At 49.2% G+C, this 16,727-nt stretch overlaps 1 protein-coding gene across 25 annotated transcripts in view; it reads left to right on the forward strand.

The window, feature by feature from the left end:
- LOC121167446 (voltage-dependent L-type calcium channel subunit alpha-1C) overlaps positions 1 to 16,727 on the forward strand; it is a 206,167-nt gene that overhangs the window by 117,414 nt on the left and 72,026 nt on the right. For 13 of the 25 annotated variants that reach the window (XM_040996844.1, XM_040996845.1, XM_040996850.1 and 10 more), the window contains 8 exons: positions 2,091 to 2,223; positions 5,433 to 5,562; positions 6,586 to 6,645; positions 10,728 to 10,834; positions 13,638 to 13,725; positions 14,188 to 14,295; positions 15,095 to 15,147; positions 15,474 to 15,620. In XM_040996844.1, the coding sequence (XP_040852778.1) occupies positions 2,091 to 2,223; positions 5,433 to 5,562; positions 6,586 to 6,645; positions 10,728 to 10,834; positions 13,638 to 13,725; positions 14,188 to 14,295; positions 15,095 to 15,147; positions 15,474 to 15,620 (826 nt within the window). Of the gene's footprint in view, positions 1 to 2,090; positions 2,224 to 5,432; positions 5,563 to 6,585; positions 6,646 to 6,774; positions 6,835 to 10,727; positions 10,835 to 13,637; positions 13,726 to 14,187; positions 14,296 to 15,094; positions 15,148 to 15,473; positions 15,621 to 16,727 lie in introns of all 25 variants that reach the window. The other 12 variants (XM_040996859.1, XM_040996862.1, XM_040996869.1 and 9 more) reach the window with 3 other exon arrangements.

Genomic DNA, 16,727 nt, shown 5'->3' on the forward strand with positions numbered 1-16,727 from the left:
TCTGCAGAACTGTCTTGTTCAAGCCAGATTGGTCTACACCTGACTTTCCTTTGGTGAAACCCTCTTCCTTGGGGAGGAGGGCAGGGAGTGGAGATGGAAGTTCAGTCTCAGCAACAAGAAATAACGGTTCCTGTGTTCTGGGCATAGCTTCTCCATCCCAGACCTCTAGCACACAGATAGATGGATCCAGTGCCCTAGAAATCAAATGTCTGCAGCTTTGTATACAGATGGTCATTCTCTGGTGTACAGGTGCTCAGGGAAAGCTAGATAAAGGGGACTATTTAGAAGCTCTATTTCAGAGAGGAAGATGAGGAGTGGTTCTGATGATAAGAGAGAAGTTGGAAAGATGAAAGCACGTAGTGAGTGGGTTTGTTCCCTGGGGTGGCTAGCATAGATTGCCATATACTGGGCATTTGGCCTTGCAGTTAAGACTCCACTTGGGATACCCACCTCCTATGTGAGATTGCCAGATTCCCAGCTTTGGCTCCTGGCAGCAGCTGACTACTTGCCAGTGGAGATCCTGAGAGTTAGTAGGGATGTTTCAAGTACTTGGGTTCCTGCCACCCAAGTGGGTGACCTGGATTAAGTTTTAGCCTCTTGACTGCTCTGGTCCAGTCCTGCCTGTGGTAGGCATTTGGGGGAGTGAATCAGTCGAAGGAAGGGCTCTCTCGCGCTTCATTTGCCACATGTTGGACCTCTTAGAAACAGAAATGCATCCTCTCACTGAAGTTCAAAATCGGGGTGCTCTTTCTGGAAAGTTCTAGGGAAAAATCTACATTGACCTCTGCCTGGTGTCTTAGGCTTGCTGGCAAGTCTTGGCCTGTGCAGGTTTCCTCCAGCGTCTGCCTATGTCTTCACAGGTCCTCCTTCCTCGCAGGAGCCACTCAGCCAGAAAGAAAAGAATTGTGATTAAGATCAATATATTTGGCTAGAAAGTCACTATTTTAGAAACAAAAGAGATTTATTTATTTTTATCAGAAAGGCAGATATACAGAGAGGAGGAAAGACAGAGAGGATGATCTTCTGCCCAATAATTCACTCCCCAAGTGATCACAATGCCTCACTCCCCAAGTGACCGTAATGCCTCTTGCTGTGCCAATCTGAAACCAGGAGCCAAGAGCCAGGAGCCAGGAGCTTCTTCTGGGTCTCCCACACAGGTGCAGGATCCCAAGGCTTTGGGCTATCATCAAATGCTTTCCCAGGCCACAAGCAAGGAGTTTGATCGGATGTGGAGCTGTTGGGATTAGAACCAGCATCCATATGGGATTCTGGCGCATTCAAGGCAAGGACTTTAGCCACTAGGCCAGACCCAAAAGTCACTACTCTTAACTCCCATGCTGTCACCTTCTCTCCTCTAAACATTTCTGCATACCTGAGATGATGAGATGGGTGGTGCTTCTGCACTTGAGCAATAGACTTGAAGGCAAAAGAATATGTGTTTGACATTGGTTCTCATTGAATATTGCTACTGAAATGGAGAACTAAGGAGCTCCTTTAATGGGGGGTCAGCCTTTGAATGAGGGGCCTGTTAGGGGCAGTATTGATGTCCTATTATCCCTACATGATTTTTGTTGTTGTTTCAGAAGTGAAGAAAGTAGTGGTTTTAAATTCTTGGTATTCTCTAAGATAGAGTTGGTTCCAGGGAGTCCACATGTCAGTTGGACTTTACCTTTCCTCTACCTGCCGCCAGAATGGAGGATTAACACCTGACCATTCCCTGATTGTCCATCTTGGATCTTCCAGCCAGGATGACTGACCATCCCACTCTCCCCAAGATGGAGGAGGGAGTACCTGTGATGTGGTGATGTTAATATGAAAGGTGGATAGTCCTGAGTGAACCATGACAGGCCGGTCACCATATTTGCATCCCCCTATAGTTGTGTATGGGCCAGGAAATCCCGTTTCTAACAGGGATATGCTCCCACGGTGAAAACACAGCAGACACAAGGAAATCTGCCCTGGCTGGAACCCTGTTTTCTGAGATATAAATGATGTCTCCATCCTGCCAGTGGGAGGGTCTCTCTAGAGACAGAGGGGTAAAAATATAAGGAGAGCTGGAGTCATTTCAAATACTGCTGTTTTATCTGCAGGCGAAGAAGATGAGGAAGAGCCCGAGATGCCTGTTGGCCCTCGCCCTCGGCCACTCTCTGAGCTGCACCTGAAGGAAAAGGCTGCGCCTATGCCGGAAGCCAGTGCATTTTTCATCTTCAGCCCCAACAACAGGTACGTGGGAAAGGTGGCCACAGTGAGACTGTGTTCTGTCCATAACACAAGCCTAGCAGATATACCTGTGTCTTCCCTGAATGCTGCATTGGGATTCTTCCAAATCCACAACTTGAATAAACAGATGCTGGTTTATGGGAGAGTACTGAATTCTGAATAAGACAATCTGTGTTTATTTTTCCTCCCCATTTTTAGAAATGTACAAACTCTGCTTTTTTTTCTTTTTGCTTGATTTTCCTTGATAGTTACTAGCCTTTTGAACTTAATAAAATTAGACTGTAAACTTAGTAAAGTACCGTAGTACTATAACTTATAAAATTATACTTTATAAATTTATAAATATGTATTAATTTTGTATATAGTTATAAACTTATTGAAGTTACTTAGCAACCTTCATATCATAACTTAGGAAAATTAGACAGTATCTTAACCTCCCATTTTGGACAGAACCACAGGCTATTTTGACTCAAATTCTTCCTATTTCTGTTACTGCTGATTAGTGTTTCAGTCCTAACCTTTATTTGTCAATGGACAAGTGAGATGTTGTCATTATTACTATTTAGGCCATAGGGGGCGGTGTGAAGAGAAATCTTTCTTGGTTCATTCATTCTCCATGTGATCCCAATGGCCTGGACTGTACTAGACTGAAGTCAAGAACATGTACCTCCATCTAGGTCTCCCATGTAAGTGGCAGGGCCCCAAAGACTTGGTCCATCTTTTGCCACTTTCCCAAGAGCGTTAGAATAGAGCTGGATTGGGCCTGGTGTGGCGGCCTAGGGGCTAAAGTCCTCGCCTTGAATGTACCGGGATCCCATATGGGCACCAGTTCTAATCCTGACAGCTCCACTTCCCAACAAGCTCCCTGCTTGCAGCCTGGAAAGCAGTCGAGGATGGCCCAAAATCTTGGAAACCTGCACCCGTGTGGGAGACCCCTGGCTCCTGGCTTTGGCTCAGCGAAGCACGAGGCATTATAGTCACTTGGGGAGTGAATCATCCGACAGAAGATCTTCCTGTCTCTCCTCCTCTCTCTATATATCTGACTTTGCAATAAAAATAAATAGATCCTTTTTTTAAAGAATAGAGTTGGATTGGAAGTAGAGCAGCCAGAATGCAAGCCATTTTTTATAAGGTATTCAGGCCTCACAATGGTGCCACAAAACCAGCTCCCTTACCGTGTGTGTGTGTGTGTGTGCGCACGCGCAATCCAACCCATTCTTCAGCAAATATTTTCTTTCTTCCTAAAGTGCATTCTCTGGAAATTCTTTCTAATTCCTTTATGGAAAATCCACCATGCTTCTCTTAATGATTGCTTTCTTGCTCTTCAGAGGTCACTTTGCTATGTATAAAATTATTCTACTGTAAAATTGTCTGTGACTCCAATAGTAATTCCTTAGTTAACAGTCTACCTGCTTTTATTGTATGCTGCTGGCTCTGATATGGTACCATATCCCCTGGCATGCATCTCTTCATTTATCTTACATCTCCTTGGTAGATGGATTCATATTTCTTTCCCATAGAACATGTTGAGCCCTGATCTTTAAATAGTGGATCTCCTTAATTCTTTAATCTTTCCTTGTGGCACTCCAGTTAATTCTGTTAGACTGTCTCATCATGTCTTCCCCATCTCTTATGTCTTTATCTCTCTTCCCGCTTTCATTATTCTGGGTGATTTCCTCAGCTATGCCTTCCAGTTTCATAATTCTCTTTTTAACTTTGAATCACTATCTAAATCAGCTTTTATTGATGATTATATTTTCTCATGTTTATGTCATTAAAGATGTCAAATATGGTTGTTTTATATTCTACCTGATATTTCCATTATTTTGTGGGGGGGGGTCCCAAATCATTTAATTCTTTTTTAAAGCAAAGATTTATTTATCTGAAAAGCAGAGTTACAGAGAGAGAAGGAGAAACACAGGGAGGAGTGGTTAAGGGAAGATTATCCATCAGTATTTATTCCCCCAAAGATTGCAACAGCGCTGGACCAGGCCAGTTCGCGATCTCAGAACTTCATCTTCTTTAGTAGGAGTTCTGATGATGTGAACTGGGACTGGGTGCGGGGTTTTCTTCCAGACAGCCCTTGGCTCAGCTTAAGAGTCCCAGGCTCTACAGCCATGCTTGTTTTCCTGGCAGCATTGTTGCTATTAGCTTCTCTCTTCAGGCTGTACTGCCCTTCCCTGCTTAACTGAAATGCCAGAAGCAGAAGTCTGAAGGCCTGGGTTCAAGTCCTGGGCTTCCCACACTGCATGCCATTTGTCTAGACAAGCCCTCCCTCCTGCACTGTTGTCATTGGGAGAACGTATCTAAGCCACCGGGGCATACAAGGAGTGGGCACTGGTGTGCAGAAGTCCAATGGGCAGTCCTTGGCATCAGTCCTGAAACGTGGAATTGAACTGCATGTTCCAAACTTTTACCTGGCCGCAGACCATATAGCCAGCGAGTTCGTTCCTCTGACTCCTGGCATGGGCACCTGCAGGTAGCTCTGTTGTTCCCTGGGCATAAAAAAAAGAAGTAAATGCCTTAAAGTGGGTTTTCTTTATATTAATAAAGAAAAGAAAGTACCCAAACATGTTCTAGCTGCTAATGTCACAGCAGCATGTGGATTCTCAGGCAGGGGTCTCAGACAGTATGCTTCCCAAGGTCAAAGAGGGTTTGCTGCTCTGCCAGGGCCTGGGGACCAGCTGGGTTCTGTGGAGATGTGCATCACAGGGATGGGCTAGGGTTGGCCAGAAGATTTCAGCTACGGGGCCTAGCACAGTAGCCTCATTGCTAAAGTCCTCACTTTGCACGTGCCAGGATCCCATATGGGTGCCATTTCATGTCCTGGCTGCCCTGCTTCCCATCCAGCTCTCTGCTTTGGGGCTGGGAAAGCAGAAGAGAATGGCCCAAGGCCTTGGGACCCTGCACCCACATGGGAGACCTGGAGGAGTTTCCTGGCCTCTAGTTTCAGATTGGGTAAGCTCTGGCCATTGTGTCCATTTGGGGAGTTAATCAGTGGACAGAAGATCTTTTTCTCTGTTTCTCCTCTTCTCGGTATATCTGACTTTCCAATGAAATGTCAGATATACAGTTAGGTTACTCGGGTTAGAGTTAGGGGTTACTCCCAAAACACAAGCCAAGGCAAAGAACAGAGGGGAGCAGCTCTTGAGGCCCCGAGAGCAGCTCTGCCTGTGTGTCCTGACAGCTCTGTCTTCTCTCTCTCCCGGCAGGTTCCGCCTCCAGTGCCACCGTATCGTCAATGACACAATCTTCACCAACCTCATCCTCTTCTTCATCCTGCTCAGCAGCATCTCCCTGGCTGCCGAGGACCCGGTGCAGCACACCTCCTTCAGGAACCATGTACGCTCCCCATGCCCTCCTCCCAGTAGTGTCCCCTTTCCCAGCACTTCTTGTTGCTAACTTCATTGTCCCACCAAATTGTCCAGGTTCAAATCCTCGATTCGGGTCCACCATCTGCATTACTCTAAGGGCTTTAAGTTTTGGTGAAAACACACCCTAGGGCCACCAGCAAGTAGGAGAGTGGGCATCTGAATGCCTGGGGCCACTTGGGGAAGCATTTAAGATCAGGTCTGCCCCTGCTTTGTGGATATTCTCCCAGGAAGCTCAGGTTCTTTGTACACTTACAACAGTGTGGCCACTGGCTTCCTGCCCTGTTCCTGATGTGTTCTGACCAGAAGCCAGTGTGAGGACCCAGCTGAGAGGAGGGAGAGCCCCAGGAACCCTCTGGAGGGTCTTCTGTAGAGGAGAGCTGCATCTGGAGATCCGGCCAGTGCCCTGCTGGACAGCAGTAAAGGCTGGAGTAAGACTCAGAGTCTTACTCAAAGTCTGGGAGCTTTATCAGATCCCAGCCTATGGGCATGACTTAGATCAGACCCCATTGGCCCACACAATAGTCCTGCAGCCAGTGGGGGACCAAAGCTGTCTGACTGAGCTTGGAGGTGCTGGTCATTATGCTGATCCAGCACCTGAGGTCTTATAGACCATTCTCCACCTGGATTTACCCCACCTGCATAACGCACCTTCCCACCCCCGTCCCCGACCCCGCCCTCTTGACAGAGTCCCAGTGGGCTGAGTTGGGTCTCTTAACAAATCAGATAAATGAACATGCATCCAGCCAGAGGCTATTGAGACCTGCTACCAACTGAGTCCTGCTCCGGAACTTCACGAGTCTGGGGGCTCCACACTGTGCCGTTCAAAGGCCCCACTTGGGAGCCCATGCCCCCAGCTGTCCATCTCCCAGCACAGGAGGGGTGCCTTGTTTTGAAGTGGGGTTCCTTTGCTGGTGACCCATCCATTGACCTCTCCTGCTCTGCTTTCTCCCCCTCCCCACCCCTCCTACCTGGTTTCATTTTTGTTTTGCAGATTCTGTTTTATTTTGACATTGTTTTTACTACCATTTTCACCATTGAAATTGCCCTGAAGGTAAAGCCTGATGACCTGCTCTCTCCTTTGGCCTCTCTGCTCTTGCTGCTGCCTGTGGCTAACACACACGCTGGTGCTGATGTTGGGGTCTTGGTCACAGCCACTAATCTGATTCTGCTTATTTTTCAGATCCTAGGCAATGCAGACTATGTCTTCACTAGTATATTTACATTAGAAATTATCCTTAAGGTAAAGCCACCTGAGCCACGCCTCCTGCTCACCTCTTGCTTTGTGTCCCGCTGTTCTATTCTGTTTGCTTCAACCTCTCTTTCCCTGCGCTCAAGCCTGCAATGGGAAGAGTTCGCACCTGTCCGTCTGTGTTGTCCTCAAAACCTGTGTCCTTGAGAGCTTCCTTTCTGGCCACCCTGGGGCAGTTCATGATCTGGAGGAAGCAGAAAGCTGAAGGAGCTGCCATTAATGCTGTTGTGTCTCTGGTTGGACCCTGTGGCCATCAACAATGCTCTCATACACGCTCGTGCTCACATAGCTAATGCTCACACAAGCTCACAATGCACTCTCAAGTTCACACACACACACGAGCATGCACACATGAGCTCACGCATGTGAACTCACACACCATACAGCTCTCTCTCTCTCTCTCTCTCACACACACACACACACACACACACACACAAAGAGCTCTCACTGTCCCCAATTCTCCATGACACAGCTGTACTCAGAAGTCTCCTGACTTCTTACCCAGAAGGAATGCCCGCATGATCCCCCCAAATGGACTGCTTTGGGGGGGCAACCAGGAGTCGTTTTACCAGTGTTCTTGGATGACCATGGCACTTCCCTCAGGACTCAGGCCTAAGCCAGAGTCAGGCAAAATCTAGAGCTCGTCTGCCCACAGAGGTTATCGGCAGGTGACAACAGGTAGCTTCTGACTTCTCAATCACCTACTGAAAAGTTTGGTGATAATTCCTTTTGCCCTATACCAGACAGAGGGAAAAATGTATTTCCAGCTCAGCAAGGGAGTAAAGTGAGAATCAGGTGCCAGCTGGTGCTCACACAGCCAGGCCCCTGCCCCGCTGGCAGCTGGTCCTGTCCTTAGGCCAACTCTGAGCTCCTAAAGCAACATGTGACCAAGCCAGGTCATCTGAGGTCCAGGCTGCATTTGTGAGACCTTGGTCAAACATGCTTCTCTCAGAGCAAGGTTTGGACTCTGCCCTTGCCCGAGGAGACATACCTGCAAGGGCTCAGCTCTGGGAGCGTGATCTCCTTCTTCACCCCACCCCCATCCTGGAGGTTGGCATGAGCTGATGTCCACACCTACCTGGGGTCACTGCAAGCCATATACCCTTCTGCTCTGGGAAAATGCTCAAGTTCTGCCCAGCCCAGGCCCTATGACACTTCTGTCGGGGCAGCTGCAAAACTGAGTAGACGGTGCTTGCAGGGAGCTTCTACCAGCCTCTGTCCTTTGTTCCAGCAAAAACTAAAAGTGTAGTGTGGACTTTTCCTTCCAACTCAGGGAGAACAGATCTGGGTTGGGTCCCAGAACCCTGAGTTGTATTGTTGGGAACCCCTTTCCCAGGCTGAGCTGCTTTTCTCCCTGGACTTTAGCCTTAGGGCAGCCAAGTTTTTTTCCAGAGTAAGTGGAGCTGAGGCCAGTTCCTGGGGCCCTGTGGGCCTTGGTGGTGCTATTTCTCCTGCAAGTGGAGGTGAAAGTCTCATTGTGAGTGTTGTCATGGCAAGCCATCTCCCTGCCTCTTCTTCCTGCCAGGGCCCTCTGCCTGGCTGGAAGGCTCTGCCCTCGTAACACTGCACAGGATCACAATGGCTTTCCACTAAAGGATCTGGGACAAGCTGGATCTTAAAACTCAGAGGCTTTAAGACCACATCATTGGTTAGCATCATGCCCAGACTGTGGTGTAGAGGAGAGAGAAGTAGAGTCATGGCCAATATAAGGACATGCAAAGGACAAGTTGCCACTAATACCCAGAAGAGCTGTGGAGAGAAATGGTGCTTGCCCATGACTGAACAGGGGGGCATGTCCCTGCCCTCTTCACTTATGAGCCTACAACCCATCCCCATTCCCTCTGTTGGCTGGAAACACCCCACCAATAGGCTTCCTCTGGGGGGGGATAACTCAAAATTTTTAGGACTACATGGATGACAGTCAGGGGGAAAAAAAACAGCAAAGGAAGAGGACTCTGAGCCTGGCTTCTTCTGTTGCCCTGCACGCCACCAAGAGTTTCAGTGCATGCCCTGTTTCCCCGGCACTTGCTTGCTCTTCCTCCTATAGCCACTCGACCTTGGGGCCTGCCTGGATACTGTCCTTCACCCTGCCCCCATACATGTGCATGTGCTTTCTGAAGTGCTGTCTCATGCAAGGGCCCCCTGACCCCACAGAGCCCCTAGGCTACAGAAGGACAGAAGTAGGTCACTTGAACCCCACATGTCCATGTCCATACTGAATGGACAAGGCTCTGTTGGAGCTCTGTGGTTGTTCAGAGAGTCCAGGTCAGGAGTCAGGAGAGCTCGGGGCCAGTATCTTCTCCTCTAAGGCTGAGAATGAAGTGCTAGGGGAGGTAGATGTCTGGCCTTCTGCAGGCTTAGAGTGGTCTTTGCAGGAGCCTCCTGAAGGCTAACTCTGGGGTCGCAGACATAGGACAGTGAGCCCCCTGACAAGGCAGCTCTCTTCCTCTGCATCTTTTTATGTAATCTACCCACTTCTAAGCACTGTTGCAGAACACAGGTGCCCAAGTCCCCTATGGCCCCCTGGCGCAAAAGATAAGTAGAAAGAATTGGGTTACAAGAGCTATTTTGGTCCCTTTCCCTCCGTGTTTAGCTTTTGAATTGCTCTGCAGATGCCCCGCACTAGGCATGCTCTGATTCCAGAGAGATAAATATGTTCCCAGGTGACCAGGAAGAAACCGCTCTCAGCTTTCCTACCATCAGCAGCTCCAGATTCTCATCTCTAGTGGTACTTCCTCCCATTGCCTTTGCCAAGCCTCCTCCTTTCCCTGCCCGGATGTGTGCACCACCTGTAGTTCCCGGCAGCCCAAGGGGAAAGGCTATTTGTTGAGTATCCTAAGTGCTCTGCAAGATGTCACAGTGGCCAAGTCTTGCCTTAGTCCTCAGCCCTGCTGTGAACACCTTTTCAGATTCTTCAAGGGGCTTCCATGTTATTTGTTGCAAGAGCCTCAAAGATGCCAGGGAATGGTGGCCCCGTGACCAGTGTGGGCACCAGACTTGCCCGATAGGGGAAGAATCCAGAATTCAAACCCCAGGCCCATCGACAGATTTGTCTGTGGGAGAATGTTCCATATTTTACATGTAATGACTCAGTTGGTGACCCTTCAACGTGGATATTGAGGCACTCAATATCAGCCTCACTTCTAAGGTGAGGAATTAGGTACCAAGAAATATGTTACTCCAGACTGATGGGAGGGGTTCAGACCCAGCTGTATGGGTTCCTATCCACTGGACCACTTAACCCTTCAGAACACACCATTCCTGCGGGCCACAAACAAGGAATTAGAGTAGATTGGCTTAGCTTTCCAGCACTCAGGAATCACAGGGGGGCCAATAATTAGAGTTATTGGTTAAACTTCTCACCGGGCACTGGAATGACCAACGGTCTTGTTTTCTCAAAGACTGAGGGTTTCTTAGGACATGGGGCTGGGCGGCTCAGAAAAGCTGCCTCACCTTTCAGGGTGCCCCCTCGCCGGCCCTCCCTAGCAGGCCCTGAGGGCAAGAGCATTTGGAAAGGAGGTTGAAAAGCGGGCATGCAAGGACAAGAGCCTAGGGACTGTGAGAACAGGACCCCAGAGGGCTGGAGCAGTGGATGTGTGATGGACAAGACGGAGGGAAACTAGAGAGGCCAACAGGGGCTGTTTGAAAGGGCTTTGATTACAGGACTGCGAACTACAGCCTGATCTGCTGGGGCTGGGGGCCTGGTGACAGTATGGTGGCTGAAGAGCCATGTTCTTGACATCATGTCTCTGTCAGTCCTTCCTGATCCCCGTAGGCAGTGTCCAGGTCCCTTCTGGAGGAGGTTGTGGGAGGGCAGTTGGGTGAGGGGGCTCTCTGGAACATGGGCCACATCACCCTCACTGCTGTTTTCTCTGCCCCTGCAGATGACTGCCTATGGGGCCTTCCTGCACAAGGGCTCCTTCTGCAGGAACTATTTCAACATCCTGGACCTGCTGGTGGTCAGCGTGTCCCTCATCTCCTTCGGAATCCAGTGAGTAGGGCTCAACACAGCCCAAGATGGCGGCATGCAGCTAAGAGTGGGTCCCCAACTCCGGGGACCTTTCTGAGGGTAGTACAGCATGCTAATGATGTGATGTGCCAGGGCCTCTGGAGAGATACAACATACCTCTTGGTTCACGTTATTTTTTTTTCCCACACTCTTCACGGTAGGACATTTTGGGGGTTGTTGTTGAAATAGCTGCATTTTGTCGGGGCTGTACCCGGTTATAAAGAAACTGGTGTCTCTATTGCCTTCCAACCTGCTCGGTTGTGTGCCCAAAGTCCTTTGGCTGCCAGGAAGCTGCCATTGTCATGACCTTCTCTGACCTTAGAATCCTTCCTCCCTCTCCTTTACCTTGTTGTCCAAAGACTGTGTGTGTTTGTGTGTGTGTGTGTGTGTGTGTGTGAGAGAGAGAGAGAGAGAGAGAGAGAAGAGGAGAGGAGGAGAGAGAGAGTGGGGGGGAGAGAGAAATATGAGGGGAGGATAGAGAGTGGGGGAGAGAGATAAAGAGAGGTGTGAGAAGAGAGGTAGAGTATCTGGGCTGGAGGGTTTTATAAGCTCTCCAGGTGACATTCTTGCACAGCCAAACCTTTTTCAGATCGCACTGCTAATTTGTTCCTCATTCTAAGAACTACTGTGTTATTCCTGCACTTTAACTTTTTGCATTTTTACCTCACCATCAAAACAAAACAAGAGCATGAATTCCATGAGATAGGACAAGGCAAGTGGCGGTATCATTATATTGGAGAGGGGAAATGTTCAAGACTTCAAGAGACTTCCTCAAGGTAGACTCACCTCTACCACAGGCACAAAAAGGCTGAAGTCCCAGGGGGACTTTAGCATCTGTCACCAAGAGGAATTTCAGGGTCACTGAGGAGGGGGTGGAGATTGTGACCTTGGAAGTGAAACCCTTTTCTGTGATCTTCAGTTATGTTATCATCCTAAATCATCTTCCTGGAATCCTTCAGAGCTAGACCACCTAACCTGCCTCCATCACCTAACCTGGGACTTCTTCCACCTGTTTCCTTGCTTTTGGCTTTATGCTCCTTCCATGTGACTCAGTGCAAACTGTCCACGTCCCACGGCTTCTGTGAGAAAGGACACAGTGACAGATAGGAGTGTCCTTGAATCTCAGAATAAGCCTCATGAACAAAGGACCTCTGAACCATCCACTTTCAAGCTCATCATCCCAACTGCAGAAAGAACATCATCGGTACTTACTGAGCCAGTAGACCTTCTCTGGGTTCCTGTGTGGAAGCAGGGCAGCCGCTAGGGACACTGCAGAAGATGGCTCAGCTAGGTGCTTGACAGGGAAAGCTTGCCATAGACTTCAAGCTGCTTATCCTGCTGTGGCTAATAAGTCCTCATGGGTTAAACGAGCAGCTCTGGGAACCAGCCGGGCACATGGCTGCTGGGCCTCGGGAGATGTGCCTCTCCTGCCTCCTTCCCAATGAGGAAGACAGCAGGTACCTAAAGCTCCCAGACACTCTTGTCTTGGCCTTGGTCTCCCTGCTGTGTGGAATCTGTTGAGTAGGAACTGTGGAGTCCTAAAAATGCCAAAATGCAGAGGGCATTCCACATGGAAGTGTCCCAGGTGACTCCCAGGAAATGAATGTGGAGAAATAAATCTCCCCACACCTGCCATCTTCAGCTACAAGGCCAGAGGGAAGACCATTGCTCTGATGGTCTTCAACCGTGAGATCTTCAACAGGCGTATACAAAAGCACTATTGATTCAGTCCATAAGAGAAGGGCACTTCAGACAGCTCATGGAACATGAAATTAAAGGATCAGGTTATTTTTTGGCAATTTTTTAAAGTCCGTGCTTGCAAAGAATCTTTTTAAAAATTTCATGGAAAATCTTTGTTATTAAAAACTATTATCAGGAGCTGTTGTTGTGGCACAGCAGATAAAATTGCTGCCTGTGACCTTGGCATTCCATATGGGAAATGGTTTATATTCTGGCTGCTCCGCTTCCAATCCATCCCTCTCTCTGCTCATAGTCTGTGAAAAGCAGTGGAGGATGACACAAGTGTCTTGGGCCCCTGCCTCCCATATGGGAAATCCACATGAAGCTCCTGGCTCCTGGCTCCTGGCTCCTGACTCCTGACTCCTGGCTCGGGCTTGACCTAGCCCTTGCTCTTATGAGCCTCTCTGGATTATACCAGTGAATAAAAGATCTCTCTTTCTCTCCCTCTCTGCCTGTAACTGTCTTTCAAATCTGTTGATAGTAATTAAAAAAAAAAAACTACATGGTTTACAAAATATTTTTGTACCAATGAAGTTTGTCCCTTTTCCCACAAACTTTTTGAAACATCTGCAAGTGTGCCAAGCCCACTACAAATGACTCACATAAAGTTATCATTACATTCTCACAGCAGCTTTAAGAGTTGGTCGCTGCCCCATTTCACAGATAAAGAAGCAGCATGGCTCAGGGAGGGCAGTCTATGTGTCCCTGCTGACCTGCTGGCTAATGGCGATGCTGGGGTGTGAATTCGGGCTTGCCTTGTTCCAACTCCTCTTCCTCTGACACCGTGGCTGACCTCTCCCTGATCCCAGTAAGGAATATGGCTTTTACTCACCCACAGGAATGGCCTATCCACAGGCAAGCCCAGGGCTCCAAAGGGGACTGTCCCATTCTGTGACCAGAATGGGAAGTCAAGAATGAGCCCCTGGTGGGTAAGTCCTGAGAGACTCCACACCTTGTCAGGTGTGCCTGGGCCCAGCCTGTCAAGATGTCACCTCCTCACATTCTTCCAGAAGCTCAGCTGCTGCCCTGCTTTTCTCTCTCCAAGGTCCAGCGCAATCAATGTAGTGAAGATCCTGCGGGTTCTGCGAGTGCTCAGACCACTGAGGGCCATCAACAGGGCCAAGGGACTGAAGGTGAGAGGCACAGGCCTAGCAGGAAGCTCTGGCAGATGGACACCAGGCAGGCCAGGGTTCGGCCATGTGAGGGGGGCTTTGTTCCTATCACAAGGCCTTGTCTATAATGAGCAGATGACCTCAGCCATTCAGAACCCAGTATCCTAAGTGGTACTGCAAAGGGGAGACCTCCACACAAACCCTGTGTCCCCTCATGGGGAGGAGTCCTCTGTATTCCCACCGCCAACAAGGGGAAGTTAGCAGCGGAGCTTTGGTCACCTAGAATCCCATGGGGACTTTGTTGCACTGGCTTCCATCATCCCCTCACTGCTCAGGGAAGGTGGCTTCACCTCTCTGAGCTGACTTCTTCCACTTGTGGCAGAGGGGTTGCCCGTACTACCATCCCAGAGAGGCTCATGGCATGACAGCAGGTGTTACCTGAAGTGACACCCCTTTCCCTGGCCCCCCTCGTTCCCCCCACAGCACGTGGTTCAGTGCGTGTTCGTTGCCATCCGAACCATTGGGAACATCGTGATTGTCACGACGCTCTTGCAGTTCATGTTCGCCTGCATTGGAGTCCAGCTCTTCAAGGTAAAGTCTCAGCTCTGACTCATGGTGTGCCACCTGCCCTTCCTGTCCATGTTTCCAGGAAAAGGACCTGGCAGACACATGGAGGAGGATGTGGCCCCATCAGACTGAGAGAGGTGCTACAGCCCCACCCAAGCTTCTTAGACTAGTGGAGGATGAAGCCATAGTGGGGCACAGGCCCACCAGGCCAAAGGCCTATCACCTTCTCTGCTCTCCTGCCTTCTTCCACACTGCCCTTCCTTCTGGCAAGAAAGGGGAGACGTTTCCTTCTCTAGAGCCTCATTCAGTCACTTCCTTAACACCTTACTATCTGCCACATCACATTTGCCTTCCCATGTGGTCTTTCAGGTTGGTCTAGATAGCTCTTGCTACTTCCAGCAAGTCCTGTCAACCCAGGGTTATATTTAGCTTCTGCTCATTTCTGCCTTCATCCATTTAGCCCTGCTGGTCCCACACCCAAAACATCTTACCCTGCCCTCCCTTGCCTTTGTGTACTGCAAACTTGCATAAATCCCTTCCCCACTAATCCACACCACCAAGCCCAACTCCTCTCCTTCCTTTCTCATAAGACCTTTCTGGCAAGTCCAAATGTCAGGGGTAGAGCTCCCCTTTGCTGAGTTCCAGCAGCATTCTGGCTGCTTTCCTTTCTGGGTTCTGTCTTCCCCATCCACATTATGCCTCACCTGCAAGTTTTGATCCTACACTCCCTAGCCCAGCGCTAGGCTAAGCTGCGCCCACCAGTTGTTCTGTGGTTGCTTTGTTGATGGATGGACATCTAATCACTCTGTTCTCTGCCTTCCAGGGCAAGCTCTACACCTGTTCAGACAGTTCCAAGCAAACTGAAGCTGAATGCAAGTGAGTACAAGCTGGAGGGCAGCTGTCACCAAACCTGTGAGCTCTGGGGAGCTAGGGCCTTGGCCTGAGAGCAGGGACAGCCCTCCTCCCTCAAACCCAGAAGCAGCACAGCTTCTGCCCCTGTGTCATCTGGCCCCATTGACATAATGTGCAATGTATGTTATCTCCCCTATAAAGTTCTGCCCACTGAAGTTGTTTCCAGTGGCTAAAAGTATGAGGTGTAAGCCTGTGCCATCCTACCCTGCCCCACAAGCCAGGAGTCATTGGTGGCTCAGGTGCAAAGGGAGCTGAGTGACCTCAGAATTGACTTTCTCCTTCTTTCTCAGGGGTAACTACATCACATACAAAGATGGAGAGGTTGACCATCCCATCGTCCAGCCCCGCAGCTGGGAGAACAGCAAGTTTGACTTCGACAATGTCCTAGCAGCCATGATGGCCCTCTTCACCGTCTCCACCTTTGAGGGGTGGCCAGAGTGAGTCAAGGCCCACCTGCCTGATAAGAGAGGGTCTTCTATCATTCCCCAAGTCTTGTTCCTGTTCCACATTAACTTGCTGAGTTCATACTCACGTGTGACCTCACCAGGGCCTGGGAGTGTGTTTGTACAACAACCTATGAACCTCACTCACTGCTGAAGTTTGTGTGGAGAAAGAGGTAAAAGGTAAGTTTATGTTGGTGTAAAAAAAATTTAAAATCCATGAGTAATAAAGGAGCCTTCAGAAAGTTCATGGAAATGCATACCCTGATAAAAAAACACATGGATTTCAAGTATTTTTACACCACGGTAAACTGACCTTTTAGCCTCACATTTCCCCCCAAACCTTCTTGCCATGCTCCCATAGGTCTTTCTTTAATAAGATATGAGCACTTAAGAACTCTAGGAAAAATCAAGTCTTTTTCCTCTTAGCTTTGTCTCTTAACCTCAGCATGAGTCACAGTGTTGAGCTCTCCATCACTGCTGTCATGGCATGTGAGAACAGAGGCTGGGAAGAATTTCTCCATGTTTTGGCCCCCTCCATTGCCATCCTATTTGATCCCCGTGTGCACTTGGAGATGGCAGGACTATCAGAGGAGTCTTGGCTTCATTAGACTCTGCCCCAGTCCCCTTAGAGGAAGCCTTGCCTGTGTTCATGGGAGAAAGTAAACATGGTCAAAGTTGGGAGTCCCAGCTCTCTGCATGGCTGTGCCTTCACACCTGGCCAGCCTGGAAGCCTTTGATGCTGCTGTGTCACCTCCATCAGGCAGCTTTTCTACCAGGAGTTCCATATGGGCACCTGCTTTCCCCCATATGGATTCTAAGGAAATTCACATCAAAAAGTCCCCAAATCGCAATACTTCTGTCAGAGGCAGCACTGGGATCTTTTACGTGAATTGCCATTGTTGTACAGTAAATACAGATCATCCCTAGAGAGTAACTAAGTCCTGTGCAAAGCACAGAGGCAAGTGAGGAGATACTGCCTGCCCTTGCAGAATCACCATCCTCACCGGGTACATGCCCAGACCCAGCTGAGTGGCACAAGTACGTAAACTACCTAAGGATCAAACCAAACCTGGATGCATGATCCAAAGCTCGTGAGCAAAG

The sequence above is a fragment of the Ochotona curzoniae genome, unplaced genomic scaffold (assembly GCF_017591425.1).
Source record: "Ochotona curzoniae isolate NIBS_2020 unplaced genomic scaffold, NIBS_Ocur_1.0 patch371, whole genome shotgun sequence".
In the NCBI taxonomy this organism is placed as follows: domain Eukaryota; kingdom Metazoa; phylum Chordata; class Mammalia; order Lagomorpha; family Ochotonidae; genus Ochotona; species Ochotona curzoniae.